Source organism: Podarcis tiliguerta (assembly GCF_965153285.1).
Source record: "Podarcis tiliguerta genome assembly, chromosome: 8".
Lineage (NCBI taxonomy): Eukaryota > Metazoa > Chordata > Lepidosauria > Squamata > Lacertidae > Podarcis > Podarcis tiliguerta.
This window is the reverse complement of record NC_139541.1, coordinates 22929233-22954714: the sequence shown is the minus strand read 5'-3', so window position 1 is coordinate 22954714 and position 25482 is coordinate 22929233. Positions and strand designations below refer to the sequence as shown.

The 25482-nt window shown below is 44.5% G+C and overlaps 1 protein-coding gene across 1 annotated transcript; it reads right to left on the bottom strand.

The window, feature by feature from the left end:
- Positions 1 to 172: 172 nt before the first annotated feature.
- Positions 173 to 22994, bottom strand: LOC310682904 (arylacetamide deacetylase-like 3). The gene is made up of 4 exons (XM_083452231.1): positions 22212 to 22994; positions 21250 to 21466; positions 11610 to 11673; positions 173 to 997 (listed from the first exon to the last, which is right to left on the bottom strand). Exons 1-4 carry the CDS (start codon positions 22386 to 22388, stop codon positions 226 to 228), a joined length of 1230 nt encoding a protein of 409 aa, XP_083308357.1. The 5' UTR covers positions 22389 to 22994; the 3' UTR covers positions 173 to 225.
- Positions 22995 to 25482: the final 2488 nt, after the last annotated feature.

Below are 25482 nucleotides of genomic sequence, written 5' to 3'. Positions count from 1 at the left end.
AATTGTTTGTAATCCATATGAAGTAACCATGTTTCTTGCTGAAATTTCACACTAAAGTGCTGGTGAATTTTCATGAGGAATTCCCCGCTGCCCCCAAGAACCACATATTTCTACAGAATCATAGAGAACTGAACAGAAGATTGTGAAAATCAGAAACTATCAGAAGCTGACATTGGCAGATTCTCCCCTCTTTATGAATGACTCACAAATTCAAGAGATTTCCTCTCATAAGTTTTTGACAAAGTCTACGATGCTGTCCATTAATTCAACTGCACCAGGGAATGCAAAGATGCATCCTTTGAAGAAGTTTATCATCCCATGAAACCCGTTCTCAACATGGAACCAGCTGACTTTCACCCAATTGTCCTCCAGACGTTTCTTGTACAGCAGTGCGTCGTCTCGTACTACGTCGTACTCGCAGCTCACAATTAGGGTTTCAGGAAGCTTCTGGATGACAGTGTCCTCAGCAAAAAGGCAAGAATGGACTACTAAAGGCTCTGCCAATTGCCTATAGATGTCAGGTTCACAAGGAGCAAGTGGGACTTGTTTGTAGCCTCTCCCCTTAAATCTCTCTGGAAGGTTGTCTGGACTCACCCACTTCCCATATTTCAGCCTCATTGAATCTGGCACATGAGAGCCCTTCAGGACCTGGCCTAACAAAGAAGCGTCCTTTCCAATATACTTCAATCCAAAGTAAACAACAGCTTCCCGGAACAGGATGGGCATTGAACTGTTCTGCTGATAGGAAGGCAGGTTGTAGTCCATAGCCTGTGTACTAGGATAGATGAGCACTTGAGCCCGTAGCTTTGGAATGTCTGTTCTCTCCACCAATTTTTGGGCCACAATACAAGCATAATTGCCCCCAGAACTGTCGCCACCAACAATGATCTTGGAAGGATCCACCCCATGGGAAGCTGCATTTTGAATTAAGTGTATGGTAGCAGCAAGGCAGTCCCTGTACTGAGCGGGAGGAAGATGCTCAGGAGACAGGCGGTAGCTGTAGAATAAAACAGAATTAAAGAGGTAAGCTTCCAGAATCTTTTCCAAACACATTCATGATCACCTAGAATTACAAGAAGAGCCTGCTGGATCAGTTGTAGCAGATACAATGCAGGAGACAGTCAGCTGGCTTATGCCCTTAAAAAACTGACTTTACCAGCTAGCAAAAGAGTGTAGGGAAGGCTGGGGAAGCAGAACCCTGCAGGATTGGATCCAGCTGATGGAAGACCATTTGCCACTTGCAACTTTCCCTCGTTCCTCTGTTTAGATGCAGGGGGCCTTTCACAGTCTCTTCCTGATTATATGTTTAGAAGCCCTAACTGAAATTTAGCCCCACTCCCGGATTGCTTCCAGGCTGGATCTGGGTTGGGTGGTCTCCAAGTTGAGGCTGATCTGGAGGCCCTGGTTAGAGGTGTTGTGCAAGGCCTTATGCCCAGTTCATAGTCCCCCCACAGAAGCGAGCGTGTTCATGTCTTCAGCACATGAAGCTCTGATTTTCAATCACAGAACAGAATGTTGACAGCTTTCGTGGGGAGCCTCTTTCTCCTGCAGGGAATATGGCCAGGGATGCCAGCCTGCAATACAGCAGCATGCTGGGCCCCTACACTCTTTCCCTACGAAAGGCCATGTGGTTGTGTTTACTCACCCAACTTCCATTGCTCTACATCAGGGGTCACTAACCTTTTTCAACCGTGGGCCGGTCCACCGTCCCTCAGACCATGTGGTGGGCCAGACTATATGGGAGGGGGTATGAATGAATTCCTATGCCCCACAAATAACCCAGAGATGCATTTTAAATAAAAGGACACATTCTACTCATGTAAAAACACGCTTATTCCCAGACCGTCAATGGGCCGGATTGAGAAAGTGATTGGGCCACATCCAGCCCACAGGCCTTAGGTTGGCTACCCCTGCTCTACATGCTGTGAGACTGCCACTCCCAGGAGTCACAGGCAGGAATGAATGAATCCTTTCTCATTTTTCCACACTTACCTTCCGTTCTCTACCTGCCCAGGGTTTCCAGCAACTGCTAAGCAGAAGCACTGCTGCCTCCAACCTTACCTTAAAAAGCACATTTTTCAATTTTTCAACCTATTTCAATTTTCAGAGATAGGATAAACAAACTTGTTATAAGAACCTCCCAAATCTCCACCTTAGAAGAAATCTGCCTAGCTGTTGAAGTGAGGGAGCATGGGAGTTGTATTTCAGGAAGCAAGATCTTGGAGGGGCACAGGTGCCCCATTCCCCCAAATATGAATGTCTGTAGTGATAGCAAGCTCTTGCAAGAGGTTGTGTCACCAGTCTCCTGACTCCCAATTTCTTCATATGTCACTTAATCCTAGCCTTCCTTCCTCCCACAGTTCCTGCTTCATAGGCTGTTGCAATGGAAAGCTACTGAATGGGACTTGTTAACTGCCAACCTGTTACATTGCAATTGGTCTTGCGAGATGAAACTTGGTTCAAGTCCAGTTCTCTCAACCACTCATATTGTCCCTAAGAGATGGGAAAGAGCCATTCTGGATTAGGCCAAAGGCCCAGCCAGCCCAGCCTTGTGTTCTCCCCAAGGCCAACCAGATGTCAGCAGGAAGCCCACAAAGAGAGCCTGGCTGCAACAGCACTCTGCTCACCTGCATGGGGAAATTTCGGGCGTGATGGCAGGCAATTTGGGGAACTCTGATAACAAGTTTGTTGCTTTGTGTTTCTGAAAGTGGCACTGCTATTTGCCAACTTGTAAAATTGTGATTGGTTTTCTGAGATGGAAACCTGGCGGAGGTCCAGTTTCGGGTTACAGGTTTTGGAAAGTTGACCTATGTATTAATTATCACTATGTATAAATTAACACATGTGGGTTTGGTGGGTGGGTGTGGAATTTGGTCAGGTGTAATGAGGTGTAAATGAGGGGGTGGCCAGGGGTGGGAGGGTGGCTGGGTTGGTAAGCAGAGCAATCAGGAACAGCAACCTATTAGATACATATTTGTGAACCTATTTGAGGTTCTATGAAATCAAGTGTTATATGAATTTTATGAAAGGAATGAGTCAGTATCAGCAGTGGGGGGCATCTGTCCCTCCCCCAGGGGCTGCTTGCTGGAGGGCAGCTCCCCGGTTCTCTGACGATTGACCACTAGAGATGTGGATCTGGGAAGCCATGAGAACAAGAGAGGGTCCATGTCTATAAATTAACATATGCAAATCCAAAGCACACGTGTGCCCCTTGTCTCTTCAGGAACTACCACCAACGCTCTTGTATTTCAGCCCTGTAAACCTCTCTTCCAATGATATCTGAAGCACTTCTACCCAGAAAGGAGATTCCAACTAAACATTAGGAACACCTTTCTGATGGTAAGAGTTGTTTGACAGGGAACAGCCTCTCTTGGGAGGTGGCGGGCTCTCTTTGACTGGAGGTTTGACAATAGAGGTTTCACAACATTTCTAGGATTCTACATGGGCTTATTGAGTTCAATGGGGCTTGCCTCTAGGTAAGTGTTCATAGGCTCACAGCTTTAATCTCTTACCAATGCTCCCAACCATCCCAGCACCTCCATGGAAGAACACAAATCCTTTCCTTGGGCCAGCAGATGGTGTTTTGGGCTGATAAACCCTCACAGGCACCCCATCGAAATGCAGATCTTTGGTCAGCTTTGAATTGGTCACCCTAACCTAAACACCCACCAAGGTACAGAGGCAAAAGAAACTGGCAAACAAGCTAAGCTTTGGAGAAACAATCCACAATCTCCTTGCTTGCCTATGAGGCAATATGTGCTTTCCTGAAGAAACCATGACGTAAAGAAAATATGGCTTTTTTTCTCTATGTGTGTCCTTCTATAGGATGAAAGGAAGACCTTGTTGAATGTGATAATATCTTCATCGCATCGTCAAGTGAATTCATTGATTTTACTGATTTCATTATGCATGTTGGATAAAGCAGTATATGAATTACTTAGATATATAAACTGTTATTTATTATTTTTAATTCAATAAATATACTGCCCTTCATGAAAGGATCTCATGGTGGTTCACAGCAAAAAAATGCAAGATAAAAACCCAAAATACACAATGAAAGAACAAAGCAAACCAACAACACCTTTAAAAGATATAGAAATGTTTTTGCCTGGTACCTACAGATAAGTATTATTAACTCCAATAATAATAATACATTTCTTAATCACCTTTCTCATAAGAAGATAAGAAGGACCTGCTGGCTCAACTAAAGGCTCATCCAGTCCCCAACTTACCACAGTGAATGCCATTATGGCAAGACAGTGAAGACCTCGAAGCTTTAATGGACTGTCAAATCCAGGTGGAATTTCACTCCTGGAAAGATCATAGTAAATCGCCCAGGAGAGGAGAGACAGGGAAGGAATCCCTATAACTCCAATCAATGCCAGCAGCAGGCTCTGAAGAAGCTCCATTTCTCAATTCCAAAGAGTGAGAAGCAAACACTGAGCCTAAACTGTCAGCATTTGCTGCTGTTTAACTCCACCAGTGGTATCTATACACAGCCGGTTGTAGGTTGGTTGATGAACTGTTTCACAATTAGAACACAGTCTTCCAGGTAGATGTGATATCCATCAGAACACCAAGAACAATTTTATGGGTCAGGTTGGCACAATTAGTGGTGCCCTATTCAGGAATTTCAAGTCCAGCCACCGAACCATCCAGCTCCATGTAAGGCTCTTCAGTTTTGGACTGAAGTTCCAAACATCCCCACCCAGCTTAACCCAATAGTCAGGAATAGTGGGAGTTTTAGTCCAAGGTGGAAGAGGACTTGTGTGCACTTCCTGGCCTAAGATCTCCAAGGCTTCCAACACGAGTCCTATTCCTACCTAAGCCCATGGGTATTCAAATCATGGGCTCTGCTCCTCATAGATAAATGCAACTTCATGTTGAAATGAAGTATATCTGAGCATGGACACAGCCAGGATTTATGTTGAAAAGCAAACCCGGTGCAGCAAGGAGCAGAAGCCATGTCAGCTCAGCAACCTGCGCAGTTTATTGTTAATCTTGGCAACACTGCCCAGATGGAATGTCTGAATGGTAAGAACTACCTGACTTGGGCTCTCAAGCTTGAACTGGTTCTAAAATGTGATAGAATTTGGCACTGTGTGGAAACTGGTTTGAATCCACAACCCTCTGAGCAGAAACGTGAAGAGGATGATAGAGCCAGAGCGCACAAGTCCTGCACATTGCAGATTTGGACTCTGCCAAAGAATATTGGGATCGTCTACGTCAGATACACCTGTCTGACAGTGCTGGTTCAATAATTGGACTAACTAGGAGACTGTACAGAACTGTGCTACCTGAAGGTGGATGTTTAACCACACACCTTCAGACTTTGCCCATGTTATTCCTCCAGTTGCAAAGGAGAGGTAAAAGATTTCCAGACCTGGATCAAGTCTATATCCTGCTATCCAGTCTCCCATCAAGCTTTAATATTGTGATAGCCTCTCTTGAAAGCATGAGGCAAGACAATTTATCGATGGCGTATGTAACAACCCGTCTACAGGAGGAAACTGAAAAGTGTGTGGAAAAGCTGAGTGAGAAGGCAGACCAGAGGAGTTTGAGTTGCCCTGCTAACCAGAAACCCAGATTCTCAGGAGGAGATGGGACCAAAGAACGCTCCACTGATTGTGCCATGTTGGCAAAGATATGCTATCAGTGTGGCAATCTCGGGCACATGAGGAAAGACTGCTGTGTGAAAAACCCAGGAAAAGCGAGCGATCCACATGAGACAGAAAAGCAGACACATTTCGTCTCGGCAGCCGTAAGAAAAGAAAAATTTCTCCAGACAGCTACATTTTGGACTCTGGCTCTGCCAGAATCATAATGAACAGCCCTGACTGCTTTGCAACACTCAGCCAATTGCCAAAAGGCAAGGACAGCATTTGTCTTGCTGGTGGACGGCATTGTCCATTATCAGGTATAGGTACGTGTTATAAACAGCCTCGGTCCAGTATATCTGAAGGAGCGTCTCCACCCCCATCATTCTGCCCGGACACTGAGGTCCAGCTCTGAGGGCCTTCTGGTGGTTCCCTCACTGCGAGAGGCCAAGTTACAGGGAACCAGGCAGAGGGCCTTCTCGGTAGTGGCGCCCGCCCTGTGGAACGCCCTCCCATCAGATGTCAAAGCGATAAACAACTATCTGACATTCAGAAGACATCTGAAGGCAGCCCTGTTCAGGGAAGTTTTTAATATGTGACATTTTAGTGTATTTTTCATCTTTGTTGGAAGCCGTCCAGAGTGGCTGGGGAAACCCAGCCAGATGGGCGGGGTACAAATAATAAATTATTATTATTATTATTATTATTATTATTATTATTATTATTATTATTATTTATTATTATTTGCCATGCCTAGATGCAGAATTGAGGGATGTGTTGTTTGTTGAAGAACTAGAATTTTCTTTATTGTCAATTTTGTGCCTTACCAATGTTGGTTTTGAATTTATTTTTGGGGGTGATGAATGTTTGATTAAGAAGCAGGGCAAGGTAATTGCTTCTACAAAAATTGTGCATGGCTTGTAAGTAAACATTTCCAGGCATGGCTTAAATGCCATGGAATAATGCATCGTCTCACATGTCCAAATAGTCCCTGGCAAAATGGAGTTGCAGAGAGACATGTGGGTGTCATACAAATTGTAAAGGACAGTTGTTAACTGATGCTGGATTGCAAAATGATGCAAAGCTCTGGGGAGAAGCTCTCTTGACTGCCAATTTTTTAGTGAACCGTACTTTCACTACTGACACGGGTGATATTCCCTACAGAATGCTTTTTGGGAAGGAACCGTATTGCGCAGGTTTACATGTGTGGGGGAGTTGGGCTTTTGTTCATATCCCCAGGTCTCTGTGACGCAAAGGTGAGCCTAAAACCAGAAAGCTACATTTCATTGGCTATCAGGGCTATTCTAGCAGGCATTATCGTTGTGCTTTGGGACGTGGCCGAGTAGTCATTTCACAAAATGCTGAATTTGCTGAACAGGATAGGTGGGAACAGGTTCATGACAATCCTAGTATTTTAATTCCTCTCTCAGTACAGCCACAGGAGCCTTTCAGGCAGGCAGCTGCTGAGGAAAGGTTAGAAAGTGGGGAAAATTTGCCCTCAGACACTGACACTTTGCAAAGTGCCACAAGGAGTGAATCAGATGAACAACAAAATGATGAACTGGAGGAGCGACAAGAGAAGGAAAGCCCAGTGGTTATTCATAGGGGGTCCACACGAACTACCAAGGGTATTCCCCCTGAAAAATTGACTTTTGGTGCAACAAAAGTGTGTCATGTTAATTGTACAGAGCCACAGGATTTTGCTCAAGTTCTGAAACTACCTTCTAGGAAGAAGAAGAAGAAGAAGAAGAAGAAGAAGAAGAAGAAGAAGAAGAGGAGGAGGAGGAGGAGTTTGGATTTGATATCCCGCTTTATCACTACCAGAAGGAGTCTCAAAGCGGCTAACATTCTGCTTTCCCTCCCCCCCCCCCCACAAACACTCTGTGAGGTGAGTGGGGCTGAGAGAATTCAGAAAAGCGTGACTAGCCCAAGGTCACCCAGCAGCTGCATGTGGAGGAGCAAAGACATGAACCCGGTTCCCCAGATTATGAATCTACCGCTCTTAACCACTACACCACACTGGCTGAGGAACAAACCCAGTGGTTTGACGCTGTCAGGGAACTGCCATCAGCTCAGGGGCGAGAGGGGAAAAGCCAGATGGATTACAGAGAGCCATCAAAGATTGTGGGAAGCAGACCTCCTCAGAGGAGGAGAGTAGCCACGCCTCTAGTGGAAAGGAGCTGCAGGGCTTGCAAGAGGTGAGGCAGTGCCAGGACACCTTGCCTGAGCAAAGCGGGGAGGAGAGAGGTCCCCCGTTACCACGCCCTCCTTGCGCAGTAGGCTTCCGCGCAGAGAGGGGAAGTGCAGACTGGGCGTCAAAAAACTACTCTGTTGAGGAAGGTTTAAGGACCGCCCACTCTCAGAATCTGCCAGTGAATGAGTGAGCCATGGAATAGTGGCGCTCTGCATGGTGAAGGGTTTTTTTTTTTTTTTTTGGCACCAATAACAAGGCTTTACAACAGACCAGGGAGGTATTTCCCTGATTGCTCTCGAGCAACCCCCTGATACCCTTAAAGCAATCTGAGAGTCCCTGACGTTGCTCGAGGGTAGATGTGTGAAGACAGCATGATGAGCCAGACCGGACCAGCCGCGGAGATGGAGCAGGAAGCTATGGTGCAAGGGCTAATTGAGAGGAACTGAGACCTTGAGGCGCACATTGCTCCACTGTCAGCCTGGCTGGAGGAGAGGCGAGCACAGGATGGTCAGGCCAGAGCCACCCCGATTGGAAGGAAGGGCTAGTGCATAAGTTTGGAGGAAAGCCCCAAGATTAAAACTCGTTCCAGACAGATATACAATACGCGTTGGAATTACAAGAAGGGGAGCTTGCTAGCGACCAAGAGAAAGTTGTGTTTGTAATCGAACACCTTGAGGGCGGGGCTAGAGAATGGATTAGGCCGCCCATAGCAGCGGGGAGCGATGCTTTGAAAGACCTGGAGAAATTTTATCAGGCGATGGATGCTATGCTCTCCAGCGAGGCGGAAGGAAGTGTGACACGAAGGAAGCTGCTGAGTTGCAAACAGGGGTCTCTGACCATCAGGAGATACTGGTCGCATTTTGCGATGTTAGTGCACGAGCTAGGCTGGGACCTAGACTCCGAACCCCTGCAAGCTCTGTTTGAGGCAGGTTTGAATCCCGAAGTAAAGGATGAATTATACAGAGCCCCCCGCCCACGGTCCATGGATGAGCTAACTAAAACGGTGTTAGCGATTGGAGTGTGGCAGGAAGCGTGGGCTTAGGAAAGGCGGGAGGCCAGAGGAGAGCAGTTCCATGGCAACCGCATTCATGAGATGCCTACAGGGACTTCCCACAGTCTGCCTTTCACATGGCCACACTGACAGGACCCCCCATCATACTGGGAATGAGTTGGTTGGCACTCCATGACCCAGTGATGTCGTGGCATCAACGTTCCCTCACCTTTGGGTTGGCTCACTGCTTGGAACACTGCCTGGCGGGGAAGGAACCAAGAATGACTACGGCCAGGGTTGCTGGGGTGACTCTGGAGGAGAAGGGGTGCGTGCCACCACAATATGCAGATTTGAAGGAAGTGTTCAGCGAGAGAGAGGCTGACAAGCTGCCCCCCCAGGTCCTATTGCTGCCAAATCAACCTGCTTCTGGGGCCCCAGTTGGCGGTGGGTAAGCTGTATTCCATGTATTTACCATGTATGACCAGGAGATGCAAGAGTTGAGGGAGTTTATTGACAAGAACTTAAAGAGGCGTTTCATAAGGGGATCGAAGGCAGTAGGGGGGAGCCCAGTATTCTTTGTGGGTAAGAAAACAACGAATCAGCATCGCCTTGTAGTGGATTATCGCCTCTTGAATAAGGTAACTGAACCCGTAGCCTTCCCCCATGCCCAGAATTGACGATGTTTTGACGCGTGCGAGGGAGGGGAATTTTTTTTGCCAAACTGGACCTAAGGAAAGCGTACAATCTGATTAGAGTGAGAGAGGGGGACGAATGGAAGACGACCATTTTCAGCCCCCTGAGGGCGTTTGAGTATCTCGTCATGCCATTTGGATTTGCAATCGGGATCCGCCTGCTTTCAAGCCTCGTGTTGGGGCCCCTGCTGTACAAGAATTGTGTGGCCTTTTTGGAGGACGTTTTGATCTTCTCTGAAAAATGAAGCACAGCACGTGAAAGATGTCAGGCAGGTGCTAGAGAGATTGAAGAACAACATCATTTGTAGGTCAAGCTGGAGAAATGCCTATTCCATGCTCGAGAGGTGGAGTTCCTGGGGTACCGACTGTCAGACAAGGGGTTGGCCATGGACCCGGAGGTGAAAGCAGTGCTGGAATGGAAGAGCCCCAAAACAAAGAAGAATGTGCAGAGGCTCCTAGGTTTCCGCAACTTCTACAGGAAGTTCATCAAGAACTTTGCTCACTTGACAGCACCCATAACGGATTGTCTCAGCGACAAGAAGAAGTTTGCGTGGACCAAGGAAATGCAGCAGTCCTTTGAAAGTTTAAAGAAGGCTTTCGCCTCTGAGGAGCAGCTCCTGAATGTGGATCCTGGGAAGCCACTGAGAGTGGAGACGGATGCTTCAGACTGGGCCATCGGAGCAGTACTGTTGCAACAAGGATCAGGGGAGGACTGCAGACCTTGTGCGTTTTTCTCCAGGAAACTGAGCAAGTCAGAGCAACATTACACTGTTTATGACAAAGAATTGCTGGCCATTTATGTGGCCTTTTGGCAGTGGAGACACTTTTTGATTGGGGCGCACCACCAGATCCAGGTCCGAACGGACCACAAGAACCTGGAATACTGGCGGACAGTGCGTGTGCTCAACCAGAGACAGGTCCGGTGGTCGCAGACATTCTCACAGTATCACTTTGAGATACAATACGTTCCTGGAGGGGGGAGAAATGCGAGGGTGGGTGCACTTTCCAGAAAATGGAATGGGAAGGACATCATGTGGCCAGGCCCATGTTCCCAGAAGACCGATGGTCATGTGGGGGAGCACTGGTAGGGGAGCAAGAACTGGTTGGGCTCACCAGACACGATGAGTTTGCTCAGACTAAATTAGGAAGAACAGAGATGGAAAGGGGGGAAATGGGGGGGGTTGAGGAAAAAGGAGGGCTCTTGTACTACAAAGGGGCACTGTATGCATCAGGAGAGGCATTGAGGGCCAAAATACTTAGGCAGCTCCATGACAACCCCATAGCCGGGCATTTTGCGCAGCATAAGAACATGCTACTAGTCACCAGACAGTTCTGGTGACCCAAGGTGGCCCATTTTTGCAGGTTTACATCAATATAAATGACAGAATCGATAAAATATGTGAACTAATAAGCTTTCCTTTATATATATTTTAAGCAGAGGAATCTTCAAAAGTTGATCAAATCATAGATCTTATTCTAATTGCCTCTACTGAGTTTTTTGTAGTGTTTGCTGTCACCTTTGTTTCCATACCCTTGATCAGCCCAATCTCCTTCCTCTGCACAAATTCCAGCTTATCAATTATCCTAATTAAATTGTAGCGCCCAAAACTGGACACAGTTCTCCTGGTAAAGGCAAAATGGAGTGGAACTATTACTTCTCTTGATCCGGACACTATAATTCTGTTGATTCAGCCTAGAACATCATTAGCAGTGCAGATCTCCAGCCAACTAATGTGTACTAAAAGGAAAATGGAAGAGGAAATGTTCATAAAATGCATATATTAGTGAATATAATATAGAAATGCAATATAATAGAGCAAATTGCTTGTAATCCATACAAAGTAAACATGTTTCTTAGGGAAATTTCACACTAAACTGCTGATAAATTTTAGGGGTTAGGGGTGCTGTGCAAGGCCTTATGCCCAGTTCATAGTCCCCCCACAGAAGCGAGCGTGTTCATGTCTTCAGCACATGAAGCTCTGATTTTCAATCACAGAACAGAATGTTGACAGCTTTCGTGGGGAGCCTCTTTCTCCTGCAGGGAATATGGCCAGGGATGCCAGCCTGAAATACAGCAGCATGCTGGGCCCCTACACTCTTTCCCTACGAAAGGCCATGTGGTTGTGTTTACTTACCCAACAGACACAACCACTGAATCACTCTCCTTGGCAATCTTGCTGCAGACATCATCGTAGAATGCTAGCAAGTTGGGAGGGAATTCAAAATTGGGAAACAATTATGTGGAAGATATACCTAAAGAAAGGAAGCTGTTTCACAACCCAGGGGTGATTCATTCACAGAAGTCCCACTGAAATGCATGGACATAAGTCACAGCAGAACCCGAAGGATGACACCTTTGGTTTCCATTGCTCTACATCAGGGGTCAGCAATCTTTTTCAGCCGTGGGCCGGTCCACCATCCCTCAGACCATGTGGTGGGCCAGACTATATGGGAGGGGGGATGAATGAATTCCTATGCCCCACAAATAACCCAGAGATGCATTTTAAATAAAAGGACACATTCTACTCATGTAAAAACACGCATATTCCCAGACCGTCAGTGGGCCGGATATTGGGCCACATCCAGCCCACAGGCCTTAGATTGGCTACTCCTGCTCTACATGCTGTGAGACTGCCTCTCCCAGGAATCACAGGCAGGAATGAATGAATCCTTTCTCATTTTTCCACACTTACATTCCGTTCTCTACCTGCCCAGGGTTTCCAGCAACTGCTAGGCAGAAGCACTGCTGCCTCCAACCTTGCCTTAAAAAGCACATTTTTGCAAAGAAATCTTCCCTTACATAAGATATTGGTACTTGCAATATTCACTGACCTAAGCCTTTTTACGCATCTTGCACATCCCATTGCTAGTGTGCTGCGTTGTAAGTGTCAGAAACTGACTTTGGGTTCACATATTGCTTCACAAGATGCAAAATAAATAGGTTCCCATATAAAAACAAAATGAATCAAATTACAACCTCTCCCCTCAAAAATATATCCACCTGGCAGAGTAACAAAGGCAGGCAGTTTGCTGCTTCAGAATGTGGGGGGAGATGCCCTGGAAGAGGTTACTAGAGTAGAGCTCTCAGAGAAATCTTCGCAAGACAGCAAGGGGGGAGGATGCCCAAATTCTCCTCACAGCAGGATGGAGGAGAATGTGAAAATGCTAAGTAAGGGGGGAAGGGGAAGGACCAGATCTTGTCTCCCTTTGTGCTGTCTGAGAAACGGAAACTCGTATCGGAGAATGACAGGCATTTGCCACATCCTGTGATTTTGAACTGTAAATAAACGTACATAAATCTTCCAGAGGCTCATTAATTCTTACCGGAGCTGTTTGTCTGCCTGAGATCATTACACACAGATCCATGAGTTGCAAGCTCTCATTTACTTAACATGTTATCGTTTGTATTCACATTTGCAAACCTATTTCAATTTTCAGAGATAGGATTGATACGGAAAGGGGGGGGGCATGTCTTCTTCACCTCCTTCTTCGCTACAATATATCCATTTATTTCCAACTGTCAATGACAGAAGGGACTAAAATCTATAAATCATAGAAAATCAACGTGCCAATTTGCTCAATTTCTCTAGAACTCCATGACACCTTCCCTGTCCTCCATAATCCCTCAAGCAAAGTGTTAAGACCCTAATCCTGTCAAATCACTCTGCCAAGCCTTGCCTCTGGGCAATGCCAGGTGGCAGACTATGCATACATGGACCATTGTCTTCTCATCACCTGGACTCAGGATGTGCTTATCTACGCATATCTCCAGCTCTGCATATTCCCCCCCCCCTCCTCCATATGTTAATCCTGTGGAACCCAACCTCTTCTTAATATATTCATGATGTAACTGGGATGTATTTTGCACTGTATTCTGGGACATGGTGGGAAGTTTCAAAAGTTCATGTCACCCATTTCTCGCTGTTCAATCTCGCCTTGAACCTTATTGCGCAATAAACATGGATCTTCTGCAGTTTGCTCCTGTCTCCGGCTGAACTCATTTTCCTCCACAGGGACCCGCGGACTTAGTCTGACGAGCTGGGTGGCAGAGCAGCCTCGCACCCAGATTTTGACGTTACAGGATGGCGCCCGAACAGGGACTGGAGGTTCTCCTGCGTTGCTGACCGGGGGCCCCGAAATCTTCAGCCGGCTCCGGGCCATTTTGCCTGGGAAGATCCTTTGGACCCCCGGCCATCTTCCAGGCGGTAATCGAAAGCCCCAGGAGTTCAGCCGGGGAGCAAAGAGGGATCCAGCCGGCTTATTCATCAATCCAGGGATCATAATTGAAGACGCGTGAGTATAAGGGAAATCAAGTGCACTGGTGGGAAGGGGGTGGAAGTCTCCTGGCAACCAAATTCTCTGCCCTCCTCTCTATCGTTCTTCTCACCTTTCTCTTGGTCCGGTTAGTGAGAGAGACCGTGGACCGCTGCTCAACCCGAAAGGGGGTCCTGAGCTCTATCTCTTTCTCTTAAAATCTCCAGCCAGCCGCACCAATTGGGAGCCCGAGCGTAAGACGGAGAGACCCGACTTGAAAAATAGCCGACTCCCCGCAACGGGCATCCCCAGTTGAAAGCAAGGGGTTGGAGCTCTCTTTCCGATCTTCCCTAGCGTCCTGGCAAAGGGGGCAGGAAGTGGTCTTGCTTTCTATCATCAATCCCAGCCGCACTGGTCAGTGCCACGTAACACGTGTATCGTGCGTGAGCCTGCTTCCAAAAGCAAGGGGGATTTTCGGTTCAAAACTCTATCCAGGGATCACCCCATCTGGCACCGCATGGTGCGGGCGTCCAGTAGGGCCCCTTTTCCTGAGATTGCGACGATAGGTAGGAGGTTGCCAGGAAGGATAGCCCAGAAGGATTGGGCGGGCAGAGTGGAAAGGAACCCCAGATTATTGAATAGTGAGTAAGGATAAGGAAAAGGGAATAGGATAGTTAGAGCTCGTTAAAAACCCCCATAGGAAGTTGCCAAGCAACAGGAGAAACCCCAAAATAAAACCCTATGCAGGTTACCCCTAATCCTAATCAACCCCTCTCTTTCTCCTGTCCCTATCCCAGACACCCCCCAAAAACAAAAAACAACAAAAAGCAACAACAGCAACGCATGCATATATAAAAAGGGGTACCCAGACAACCAAGCGTTGTGAGCCCTGCCAGTTTGATTAACTGGTGGTGTATTTGAAGGTGTAAGGAGGCTCATAAAACCATGTGGGACCTTCCTACTAATTTCACTTAATGAAGCCAAAGGAAGCGGCCCAACTCCTTGCAATAACCAACTAAAGGATGAGAATATATATGTTTACATGTTGTCTGTTATATGTGTTGTCTGTTAATTCATATATGAGAATATGTATGTTTACATGTTGTCTGTTACATGTTGTCTGTTACATGTTGTCTGTTACGTGTGTTGTCTGTTCCTCCTGTCTCTGACAGACTGCCTTTCTTAAGGCTGCATAGTTTAAAATGCAAGCTTGCTCCAAAATTTTAAATCTAAGAAAGCCGTATTGGGCCTTATCAATCTTAAACAAGACAAAAATGAGAATGAAGTGTGCAAATGTTTGTTATTTGAGAGAGGCTCTAAAAGAGAGTTTTCCTCCCAAGTGGTAAAATCCTGTATATGTGCTACTTGTGTTCTGAAAAGAAGATTACCCCACCTCCTTCCTAAGTGAGGAGGGTGATTTTAAGTCTAATGGTAAATTATGTTTTGTTGTAACTTTTGAGTTTGTGAGTACACCTGTGTTCCAGTCTATTTTGGAATGTGAAGTTAACCTAATGTTTCTGCTGCAAAAGCCTAGTTGAGCACAATTGCTCTCTCAAGCTAAAATGCAGTGTATGTATTAGATTAAGCATATTCCTATGAAAGTATGGTGTTCCTTCTAAGAAAATATCTGTGTCCAGTTTTAACTTCGATTTGGTTGGACAGAAGAGTTATTGTAAGGCTCCTGATATCAGTCTCTATAAGACTTCCTGGTCTCTTTTCTTAGAAAATGCCCCCCCTTGTCTCATTCTATCTCTTTCGGGTTTTTTACTTCTTACTTCTGTGCCAGGTAAATTTACTCCCAAATAAGCTTCCTTTAAAGGAAACTGCAAAGGGGGGGGGGCATAGATTAGGCTTACTATTCCTCTGCAAGTTCAGGAAAAATTGTTCCCTTTTGTATTCCTTTTAAATCAAATCTATGGCTGTTTTAACTATCCTCTCCCTATCTTAGGAAAAACGTTCACTTCAATCTTCACTCAAACTAGCTTCAAGATCTGCAAAAAGGCTTCTGTATAAAGTTGGGTGCTTTTATTTTCCTCTTCCTTAGTACATGATAGGAGCATGGCTTGTGGTCTCTTCAAACAGTTGTGTCTGTGTACATAGGTATGTGTGTGTCTCTTTGGTAGTACAAATCTTGCTATGCACCCTGTATTTTGGGGTTGGACTAGATGACCCCAGGGCCCCTTTCAACTTTCCCAATTTGTGGCTGTGTGGAGGGCCATGTGTCTGCAAGCATGTGATGAGTTGAAATTCAGCCCAACTTTGCTCTTTGTTTTTTTAAAAAGGTGAGAGGTGAAAGCCATGATGTTTTGAAGCAGAACTGGTGATATCAGGCATTTGAGTGATTACAGTGTTTATCATTTTGTCTATTATTTAAAAATCAGACTTAAAAGTCTACTCAAAGTTTAAGCACATACAAATTCATAATCAAGCAGAATCAGCCTTTACCATCCTGTAAATAAAGGGCAGAAAATTTGTCTGCAAATGGTAATGCTGAAATGAATGAGAATATTAAGATCTTATGAATTCTGACTCTCTGGCCATTTTCCCCATATATAAGGGCGTGGCATTGTCCCGCGAATGACCAGAGGGAAATCACACAAAATGATAGCCCTTTCCTGTAAATAAAGGAAGCAACCATTTGCTTGGGCTGAAGGAAACATGATCCCTTAGAAAACTGCTACCTTTGGTGAATACTTGCATTGCTGAGGGTTTTTTTTTGTTTGTTTGTTTGTTTTAAAATCTAACCCTATTTTTTTAAAAAATCTACTCCTTACCCTTCCCTTCCTTTATTCTAATTTAGCCAAAAGATGCAACATTTCAATGGTGTAAAATTTTTGCTGAAATATGAACTCTGCACATGCACAGAGGTTAGGTCAGTTTAAAAAAAAGAGAGAGAGAGAGAGAGAGGAAGGGGGGGAGGAGGAGTTTTTTTTTTTTTTTTTTTTTTTTTTGGAGAGCGTGGGCTGCAGGGAGAAACTCATCCAAATTTCCTTATGTAAAACTTGGAACCATTGAGGAAAATCACCCTTAATGTATCCTTTCCTCCAGGGGCTACGTAAGACAAAAGGGTTAAGTACTCGACCATCAAAAGTAAAGAGGTTTCCAAGTTTCAAATCTTAACATGCCAAATTCTTTTCACAGGTAAATATCAAAGCACTCCCACTGTGAGCTCCTCTCAGTAGTTTCCCCAATCTAACATGCAAAATTCTTTTCACAGTTTTCCCACTGAGTTTGTCCTTTATCTGGTTTTGCTTTGTGAGTACTATATACCTATGAAATTGTGGGAACAGCATTCCTGACAGAGATTTGCACAGGAAATAAAAATTTCCCTTTCAAATAGGATACTGAAGAGAATTCGGACCCACATAAGCAAAATGTTTAATAACTTGCCTATTGTGTTCAAATTAACAAAGGTTCTGTCCCTTCATTTCTTGCACAACCAAACTAAGTGAAGGAAATTAAATGTAAATGATTATAATATTTAAATGGATAAAAGGCTTTTAACTATGAGTTTGTATTCACAGCTTCCCAAGAAAGAAAATTTTAGAATATTCTCTCCCTTCTTGACTATTATCTTCCTCCTAAAACAAAACAAAACAAAACAAAACAAAACAAAACAAAAAACAACTAATTATGTCTTCAGATCCCAACCCCCCAACCCCTTTGCAGGCCTATTTCAAAGGATTTTTTTTTTAAGCCAATGCCTCACAGTGGCCACAACAATTTCTTCCTATAAAAGACTTGAGAAACTGACAATTGAATTTTGAAGAACATTTTATCTTTTGACTACAACCCAAGAAGGAAAGGACTTAGAAAGCTATAACATTTCAGCGACGTTTGGAAGGGCTGCTAACTTCCTCCCATTGACTCAAAGGCAGGCAAGAAATGCCCTTGTGCCCAAGTTTGGAAATACATGTAAAAGCAGCAAGAATTGTCTCAAGATCACATTATTGCCTCAAGATATGGTGTAGAATTAATGATTTGTATGTTTTGTGTATTATGTGTTATTATGATAGTGTGTTATCTCCACAAAGGGGGGACAAAATTTCTGTGTGTAATTGTTTGTGTATAATGTAGGGTACATAACTATGAACAACAGAGGGATATGGCTTACACCCCAAGTTTTTCATGGAGGATTCTCATATATTACATGCTTTCCGATAGAGCAGGCTATCTTTAGATTCCGGAAAGAGACTACCTTTTACTATTTCTTTCTTTCTGTTCCAGAAAACTATTTCAAATCTCTTCTATGACTTCTCTGTATCTCTTGCAGATTCAGTACTGTCTTTAAGTAGCAATTGTTCTGTATTTATTTATTAATCTTGGGTTTCCCGTATACCCGTGAAATCTAACCACAACCAAGTATTATTCTTGGAACCATATTTTATCAGGTAGTTTTGAAACAACACTCTTTATTACTATTTGAGATGTTTTGATTAGAATGCCAAATGAAAAGGGGTGTAGATCACGTCCCAAATTTTATTTATTTATTTGAGGACACGACTACCATATGTGGAATAAGGTCCCTTCACTTTCCTTACATCTCCAACATATTATTACTATTATTGATAACAAGAAACGTGTATATGCCTTGATGTAGCAGGAATGGTCCCTTATAGAGTTAAATTGACTCATTTGGAGAAGTGCCCCTTTTAAGAATGGTTTTGTTTAACATATTGGTTTTGAAAAGTTGAGAACCATGGGGCAAGATAAATTCAAATTGGACTCTGTTAGAATTGGGCATGTGTATCCAGGCTGCAACTAGCTTTTGGTCCTTAAGAGCAAGTGAACAACTTTCCATGAGTGCAAGACCAGAGCCTGCAATAATAAAACCCCATTGAATGGCCAAGGCAAAGACATTTCCCTCACGATATGTCCAAAACCTGTGCCAGCTATGAGTGACAGGCGACATGGTTAAATGAAAGCCCTGAGGGGATTCAACAGGATGTGTTACTGTACCACTATGCCGGTGTGAGACCACGGAAGAGCTAGCTTGCACCTGAAAACACAAAAACGATGGGGCTAAAAGGCAAACTGATTTTTTTCCAGTCAGTAGTGGACCTTCCTGCTAAATGTAAGGCATACACCACTATAGAAAAATGTTTCTCCCAAGAGCTAGAAGGGCACAAGTAATTTAGTAACAAAATACAACAGATGTTCTTTTTAAGTAATATCCTATATCCAGCTATCTGCACTGCTATACTTGCAAATGACCGTAATGACCGTAAGAGGCATGGCTTGCAAGTCCCTTTCAGGTTTGCATAAACCCACACATCTGGTACGGTTGATACCAAGTCATTATTTAGCGCATATCTACACACGTACATTGTATTGCTCTGTGTTGCTCCCTCCTTCGCTGCCCTCTTCTACCTTCCCAGACTATGTACAAATGTGGCAAATGGGGGAAGGGGAGTACAAGATCACCGAAATCTAGGGTGCGGAGAAAAGATTTGCAAGTTCTTACAGAACTTTAATGCAAATCTATCTCCGAATGGGGGACTGATACGGAAAGGGAGGGGGCATGTCTTCTTCACCTCCTTCTTCGCTACAATATATCCATTTATTTCCAACTGTCAATGACAGAAGGGACTAAAATCTATAAATCATAGAAAATCAACGTGCCAATTTGCTCAATTTCTCTAGAACTCCATGACACCTTCCCTGTCCTCCATAATCCCTCAAGCAAAGTGTTAAGACCCTAATCCTGTCAAATCACTCTGCCAAGCCTTGCCTCTGGGCAATGCCAGGTGGCAGACTATGCATACATGGACCATTGTCTTCTCATCACCTGGACTCAGGATGTGCTTATCTACGCATATCTCCAGCTCTGCATATTCCCCCCCCCTCCTCCATATGTTAATCCTGTGGAACCCAACCTCTTCTTAATATATTCATGATGTAACTGGGATGTATTTTGCACTGTATTCTGGGACATGGAGGGAAGTTTCAAAAGTTCATGTCACCCATTTCTCGCTGTTCAATCTCGCCTTGAACCTTATTGCGCAATAAACATGGATCTTCTGCAGTTTGCTCCTGTCTCCAGCTGAACTCATTTTCCTCCACAGGGACCCGCGGACTTAGTCTGACGAGCTGGGTGGCAGAGCAGCCTCGCACCCAGATTTTGACGTTACAGGATAAACAAACTTGTTATAAGAACCTCCCAAATCTCCACCTTAGAAGAAATCTGCCTAGCTGTTGAAGTGAGGGAGCATGGGAGTTGTATTTCAAGAAGCAAGATCTTGGAGGGGCACAGGTGCCCCATTCCCCCAAATATGAATGTCTGTAGTAATAGCAAGCTCTTGCCAGAGGTTGCGTCACCAGTCTCCTGACTCCCAATTTCTTTATGTGTCACTTAATACTAGCCTTCCTTCCTCCCACAGTTTCTGCTTCATAGGCTGTTGCAATGGAAGGCTACTGAATGGGACTTGTTAACTGCCAACCTGTTACATTGCAATTGGTCTTGCGAGATGAAACTTGGTTCAAGTCCAGTTCTCTCAACCACTCATATTGTCCCTAAGAGATGGGAAAGAGCCATTCTGGATTAGGCCAAAGGCCCAGCCAGCCCAGCCTTGTGTTCTCCCCAAGGCCAACCAGATGTCAGCAGGAAGCTCACAAAGAGAGCCTGGCTGCAACAGCACTCTGCTCACCTGCATGGGGAAATTTCGGGCGTGATGGCAGGCAATTTGGGGAACTCTGATAACAAGTTTGTTGCTTTGTGTTTCTGAAAGTGGCACTGCTATTTGCCAACTTGTAAAATTGTGATTGGTTTTCTGAGATGGAAACCTGGCGGAGGTCCAGTTTCGGGTTACGGGTTTTGGAAAGTTGACCTATGTATTCATTATCACTATGTATAAATTAACACATGTGGGTTTGGTGGGTGGGTGTGGGATTTGGTCAGGTGGAAATGAGGGGCTGGCCAGGGGTGGGAGGGTGGCTGGGTTGGTAAGCAGAGCAATCAGGAACAGCAACCTATTAGATATATATTTGTGAACCTATTTGAGGTTCTATGAAATCAAGTGTTATATGAATTTTATGAAAGGAATGAGTCAGTATCAGCAGTGGGGGGCATCTGTCCCTCCCCCAGGGGCTGCTTGCTGGAGGGCAGCTCCCCGGTTCCCTGACGATTGACCACTAGAGATGTGGATCTGGGAAGCCATGAGAACAAGAGGGTCCATGTCTATAAATTAACATATGCAAATCCAAAGCACACGTGTGCCCCTTGTCTCTTCAGGAACTACCACCAACGCTCTTGTATTTCAGCCCTGTAAACCTCTCTTCCAATGATATCTGAAGCACTTCTACCCAGAAAGGAGATTCCAACTAAACATTAGGAACACCTTTCTGATGGTAAGAGTTGTTTGACAGGGAACAGCCTCTCTTGGGAGGTGGCGGGCTCTCTTTGACTGGAGGTTTGACAATAGAGGTTTCACAACATTTCTAGGATTCTACATTGGCTTATTTGAGTTCAATGGGGCTTGCCTCTAGGTAAGTGTTCATAGGCTGACAGCTTTAATCTCTTACCGATGCTCCCAACCATCCCAGCACCTCCATGGAAGAACACAAATCCTTTCCTTGGGCCAGCAGATGGTGTTTTGGGCTGATAAACCCTCACAGGCACCCCGTCGAAATGCAGATCTTTGGAAGAGAGACTGGGATCCGCTCTTAGATTCCAGAAACTCTGGAGGAAGCGGATAACGGCAACCTGTCTGCAGATACCCAGCAGCTCAAGACACTTCCCCTGTTGGGCAAAGGAAAAGTCTCATGAAAATAGTGCCCACATTTGCAACCTATTCACAGTGGGTGGTATCCAAATAAGTCCTATTTAAAGTAGACCCATGGAAATGAATGAGCCCATGTTAGCCAAGTCGATTAATTTCAATTGGTCAGCTTAGAATTGGTCACCCTAACCTAAACACCCGCCAAGGTACAGAGGCAAAAGAAGCTGGCAAACAAGCTAAGCTTTGGAGAAACAATCCACAATCTCCTTGCTTGCCTATGAGGCAATATGTGCTTTCCTGAAGAAACCATGACGTAAAGAAAATATGGCTTTTTTTCTCTATGTGTGTCCTTCTATAGGATGAAAGGAAGACCTTGTTGAATGTGATAATATCTTCATCGCATCGTCAAGTGAATTCATTGATTTTACTGATTTCATTATGCATGTTGGATAAAGCAGTATATGAATTACTTAGATATATAAACTGTTATTTATTATTTTTAATTAAATAAATATACTGCCCTTCATGAAAGGATCTCATAGTGGTTCACAGCAAAAAAATGCAAGATAAAAACCCAAAATACACAATGAAAGAACAAAGCAAACCAACAACACATTTAAAAGATATAGAAATGTTTTTGCCTGGTGCCTACAGATAAGTATTATTAACTCAAATAATAATAATACATTTCTTAATCCCCTTTCTCATAAGAAGATAAGAAGGACCTGCTGGCTCAACTAAAGGCTCATCCAGTCCCCAACTTACCACAGTGAATGCCATTATGGCAAGACAGTGAAGACCTCGAAGCTTTAATGGACTGTCAAATCCAGGTGGAATTTCACTCCTGGAAAGATCATAGTAAATCACCCAGGAGAGGAGAGACAGGGAAGGAATCCCTATAACTCCAATCAACACCAGCAGCAGGCTCTGAAGAAGCTCCATTTCTCAATTCCAAAGAGTGAGAAGCAAACACTGAGCCTAAACTGTCAGCATTTGCTGCTGTTTAACTCCACCAGTGGTATCTATACACAGCCGGTTGTAGGTTGGTTGATGAACTGTTTCACAATTAGAACACAGTCTTCCAGGTAGATGTGATATCCATCAGAATACCAAGAACAATTTTATGGGTCAGGTTGGCACAATTAGTGGTGCCCTATTCAGGAATTTCAAGTCCAGCCACCGAACCATCCAGCTCCATGTAAGGCTCTTCAGTTTTACATACCCCGGGTGTTTGCTGACTGAAGTTCCAAACATCCCCACCCAGCTTAACCCAATAGTCAGGAATAGTGGGAGTTCTAGTCCAAGGTGGAAGAGGACTTGTGTGCACTTCCTGGCCCAAGATCTCCAAGGCTTCTGACACGAGTCCTATTCCTACCTAAGCCCATGGGTATTCAAATCATGGGCTCTGCTCCTCATAGATAAATGCAACTTCATGTTGAAATGAAGTATATCTGAGCATGGACACAGCCAGGATTTATGTTATGGTGACAAGACACCCACTTGCCATCATCCTCTGTCTGGCTCTGTCTAGCAGATTCCAAATGATATGTCTCAACAGCAGTTGCTTTAAAATACTTCCTTTTGACCCAAAGTGCTCAGCAAAAAAATTAATAAATAAATTACACTGAGTATTCTCCACAAATTTCCCAATCTTCTTTAAAATTGGTCTTTCTGATCTCTGATTTTGCACGTCAAACTTGCCAATTCAACATATTCTATCAATTTCAGCTGCCCTTTTATTTTTTGGTAGGTACTACCTCATACCACCATTTCTGTGCATATGATTTTCATTCTGCCATTGTTGCATAAGGAAATAGATTCACCTGAGTTTGGGGGGGGGGGGATATCTGCTCCAGTTATCCCTCGTATAAAAGCTTCCCGCCAACAAAATCTACCCAAATCGTCAGTCATTTGAAAACTAGGAAGGACAATAAAACATTAACATCAGGGATTTGTGTGATTAATGAGTATATTTTGCAAAATTACAAAGAACATGCCTTTTTATCTTTCTTTCTTAAATAAAAAACTCCTTCTTTCTCACATTCCTCCTTTCTTTCCTATGCACTTTTGCGTGCACACTCCGTAAGTATGACCTATGTCTGTGCTCCACTGTCATCATTGGCCTTATCCAGGTCTTTACTCTCCACCAGGTATTGAATAACTGCTCTACAGTACATCTGGCGCATGTCTTGGCAAGAGTCAGGACATGTTTAAGATGTCTAATGGAACCATATTAAGATGTGAACTGATGTGAGCAATCACGATGCTTAAGATAATATATGAGATAGAGTACTCTTATTTTCTTACAATAAATTGCTTAATGTTAATAATAACAACATAATGATAACGATAATTTTATTATTTGAACTCCACCCATTTGAATGGATGGCTCCAGCCAATCTTGGTGGCTTCCAACATACACACACACACACACACACACACACACCAAAACATTAAACATTAAAAGCTTCCCTATACGGGGAAGCCTTCAGATGACTTCTAAAAGCTGTGTAGTTAACTGTCATGTGACGAAGACACATGAGAGCAGAAGCAGCAAAGCAGGCTGGGAAGTGCTGGGACTGCAGAATCATTTGGGCCTACTAAAGTTATTCAGGCCTAACTGCTAACTGATGAGTCACTCTGACATGTGACTTAGCAGCCAGTTTCTTTTTGTTCTCTCTGTAAGATTTCAGTGAGAGTCTGTCTGCTTCAGCTGTGTACAGAGTCAGCATGTAATCTCAATCAAACTGTTTGGAACCATGTTGTTTATGAAGAAGTTTATTTTAACTCAGTAAAGCTTTTATTCTTTAAAACTCTGCATTATTAATTTACGCTGCACGTCAGGTTATGGGACCCAGTGTTTTTTGGATGGCGAATTGCTAAAGCTGGAGAATCAGGGTGCTGTTGGTGAGGACCTCGAAGGGACTGAAGGTCCAGTGGTGAGGCTGCGTACCGAAAAAGCAAACCCAGTGCAGCAAGGAGCAGAAGCCATGTCAGCTCAGCAACCTGCGCAGTTTATTGTTAATCTTGGCAACACTGCCCAGATGGAATGTCTGAATGGTAAGAACTACCTGACTTGGGCTCTCAAGCTTGAACTGGTTCTAAAATGTGATAGAATTTGGCACTGTGTGGAAACTGGTTTGAATCCACAACCCTCTGAGCAGGAACGTGAAGAGGATGATAGAGCCAGAGCGCACAAGTCCTGCACATTGCAGATTTGGACTCTGCCAAAGAATATTGGGATCGTCTACGTCAGATACACCTGTCTGACAGTGCTGGTTCAATAATTGGACTAACTAGGAGACTGTACAGAACTGTGCTACCTGAAGGTGGATGTTTAACCACATACCTTCAGACTTTGCGCATGTTATTCCTCCAGTTGCAAAGGAGAGGTAAAAGATTTCCAGACCTGGATCAAGTCTATATCCTGCTATCCAGTCAAGTCTATATCCTGCTATCCAGTCTCCCACCAAGCTTTAATATTGTGATAGCCTCTCTTGAAAGCATGAGGCAAGACGATTTATCGATGGCGTATGTAACAACCCGTCTACAGGAAGAAACTGAAAAGTGTGTGGAAAAGCTGAGTGAGAAGGCAGACCAGAGGAGTTTGAGTCGCCCTGCTAACCAGAAACCCAGATTCTCAGGAGGAGATGGGACCAAAGAACGCTCCACGGATTGTGCCATGTTGGCAAAGAAATGCTATCAGTGTGGCAATCTCGGGCACATGAGGAAAGACTGCTGTGTGAAAAACCCAGGAAAAGCGAGCGATCCACATGAGACAGAAAAGCAGGCGCATTTCGTCTCGGCAGCCGTAAGAAAAGAAAAATTTCTCCAGACAGCTACATTTTGGACTCTGGCTCTGCCAGAATCATAATGAACAGCCCTGACTGCTTTGCAACACTCAGCTAATTGCCAAAAGGCAAGGACAGCATTTGTCTTGCTGGTGGACGGCATTGTCCATTATCAGGTATAGGTACGTGTTATAAACGGCCTCGGTCCAGTATATCCAGTATATCCACCCCCATCATTCTGCCCG

Coding starts and splice junctions, on each gene's coding strand:
- LOC310682904 (XM_083452231.1), bottom strand. CDS start 22,388: ATGGAGCTTCTTCAGAGCCTGCTGCTGGTGTTGATTGGAGTTATAGGG. Junction 11,674..21,249: donor TGGGATGGTTGGGAGCATCG/GTAAGAGATTAA, acceptor CCAACTTGCTAG/CATTCTACGATGATGTCTGC. Junction 998..11,609: donor TCAGTGGTTGTGTCTGTTGG/GTAAGTAAACAC, acceptor TTTATTCTACAG/CTACCGCCTGTCTCCTGAGC.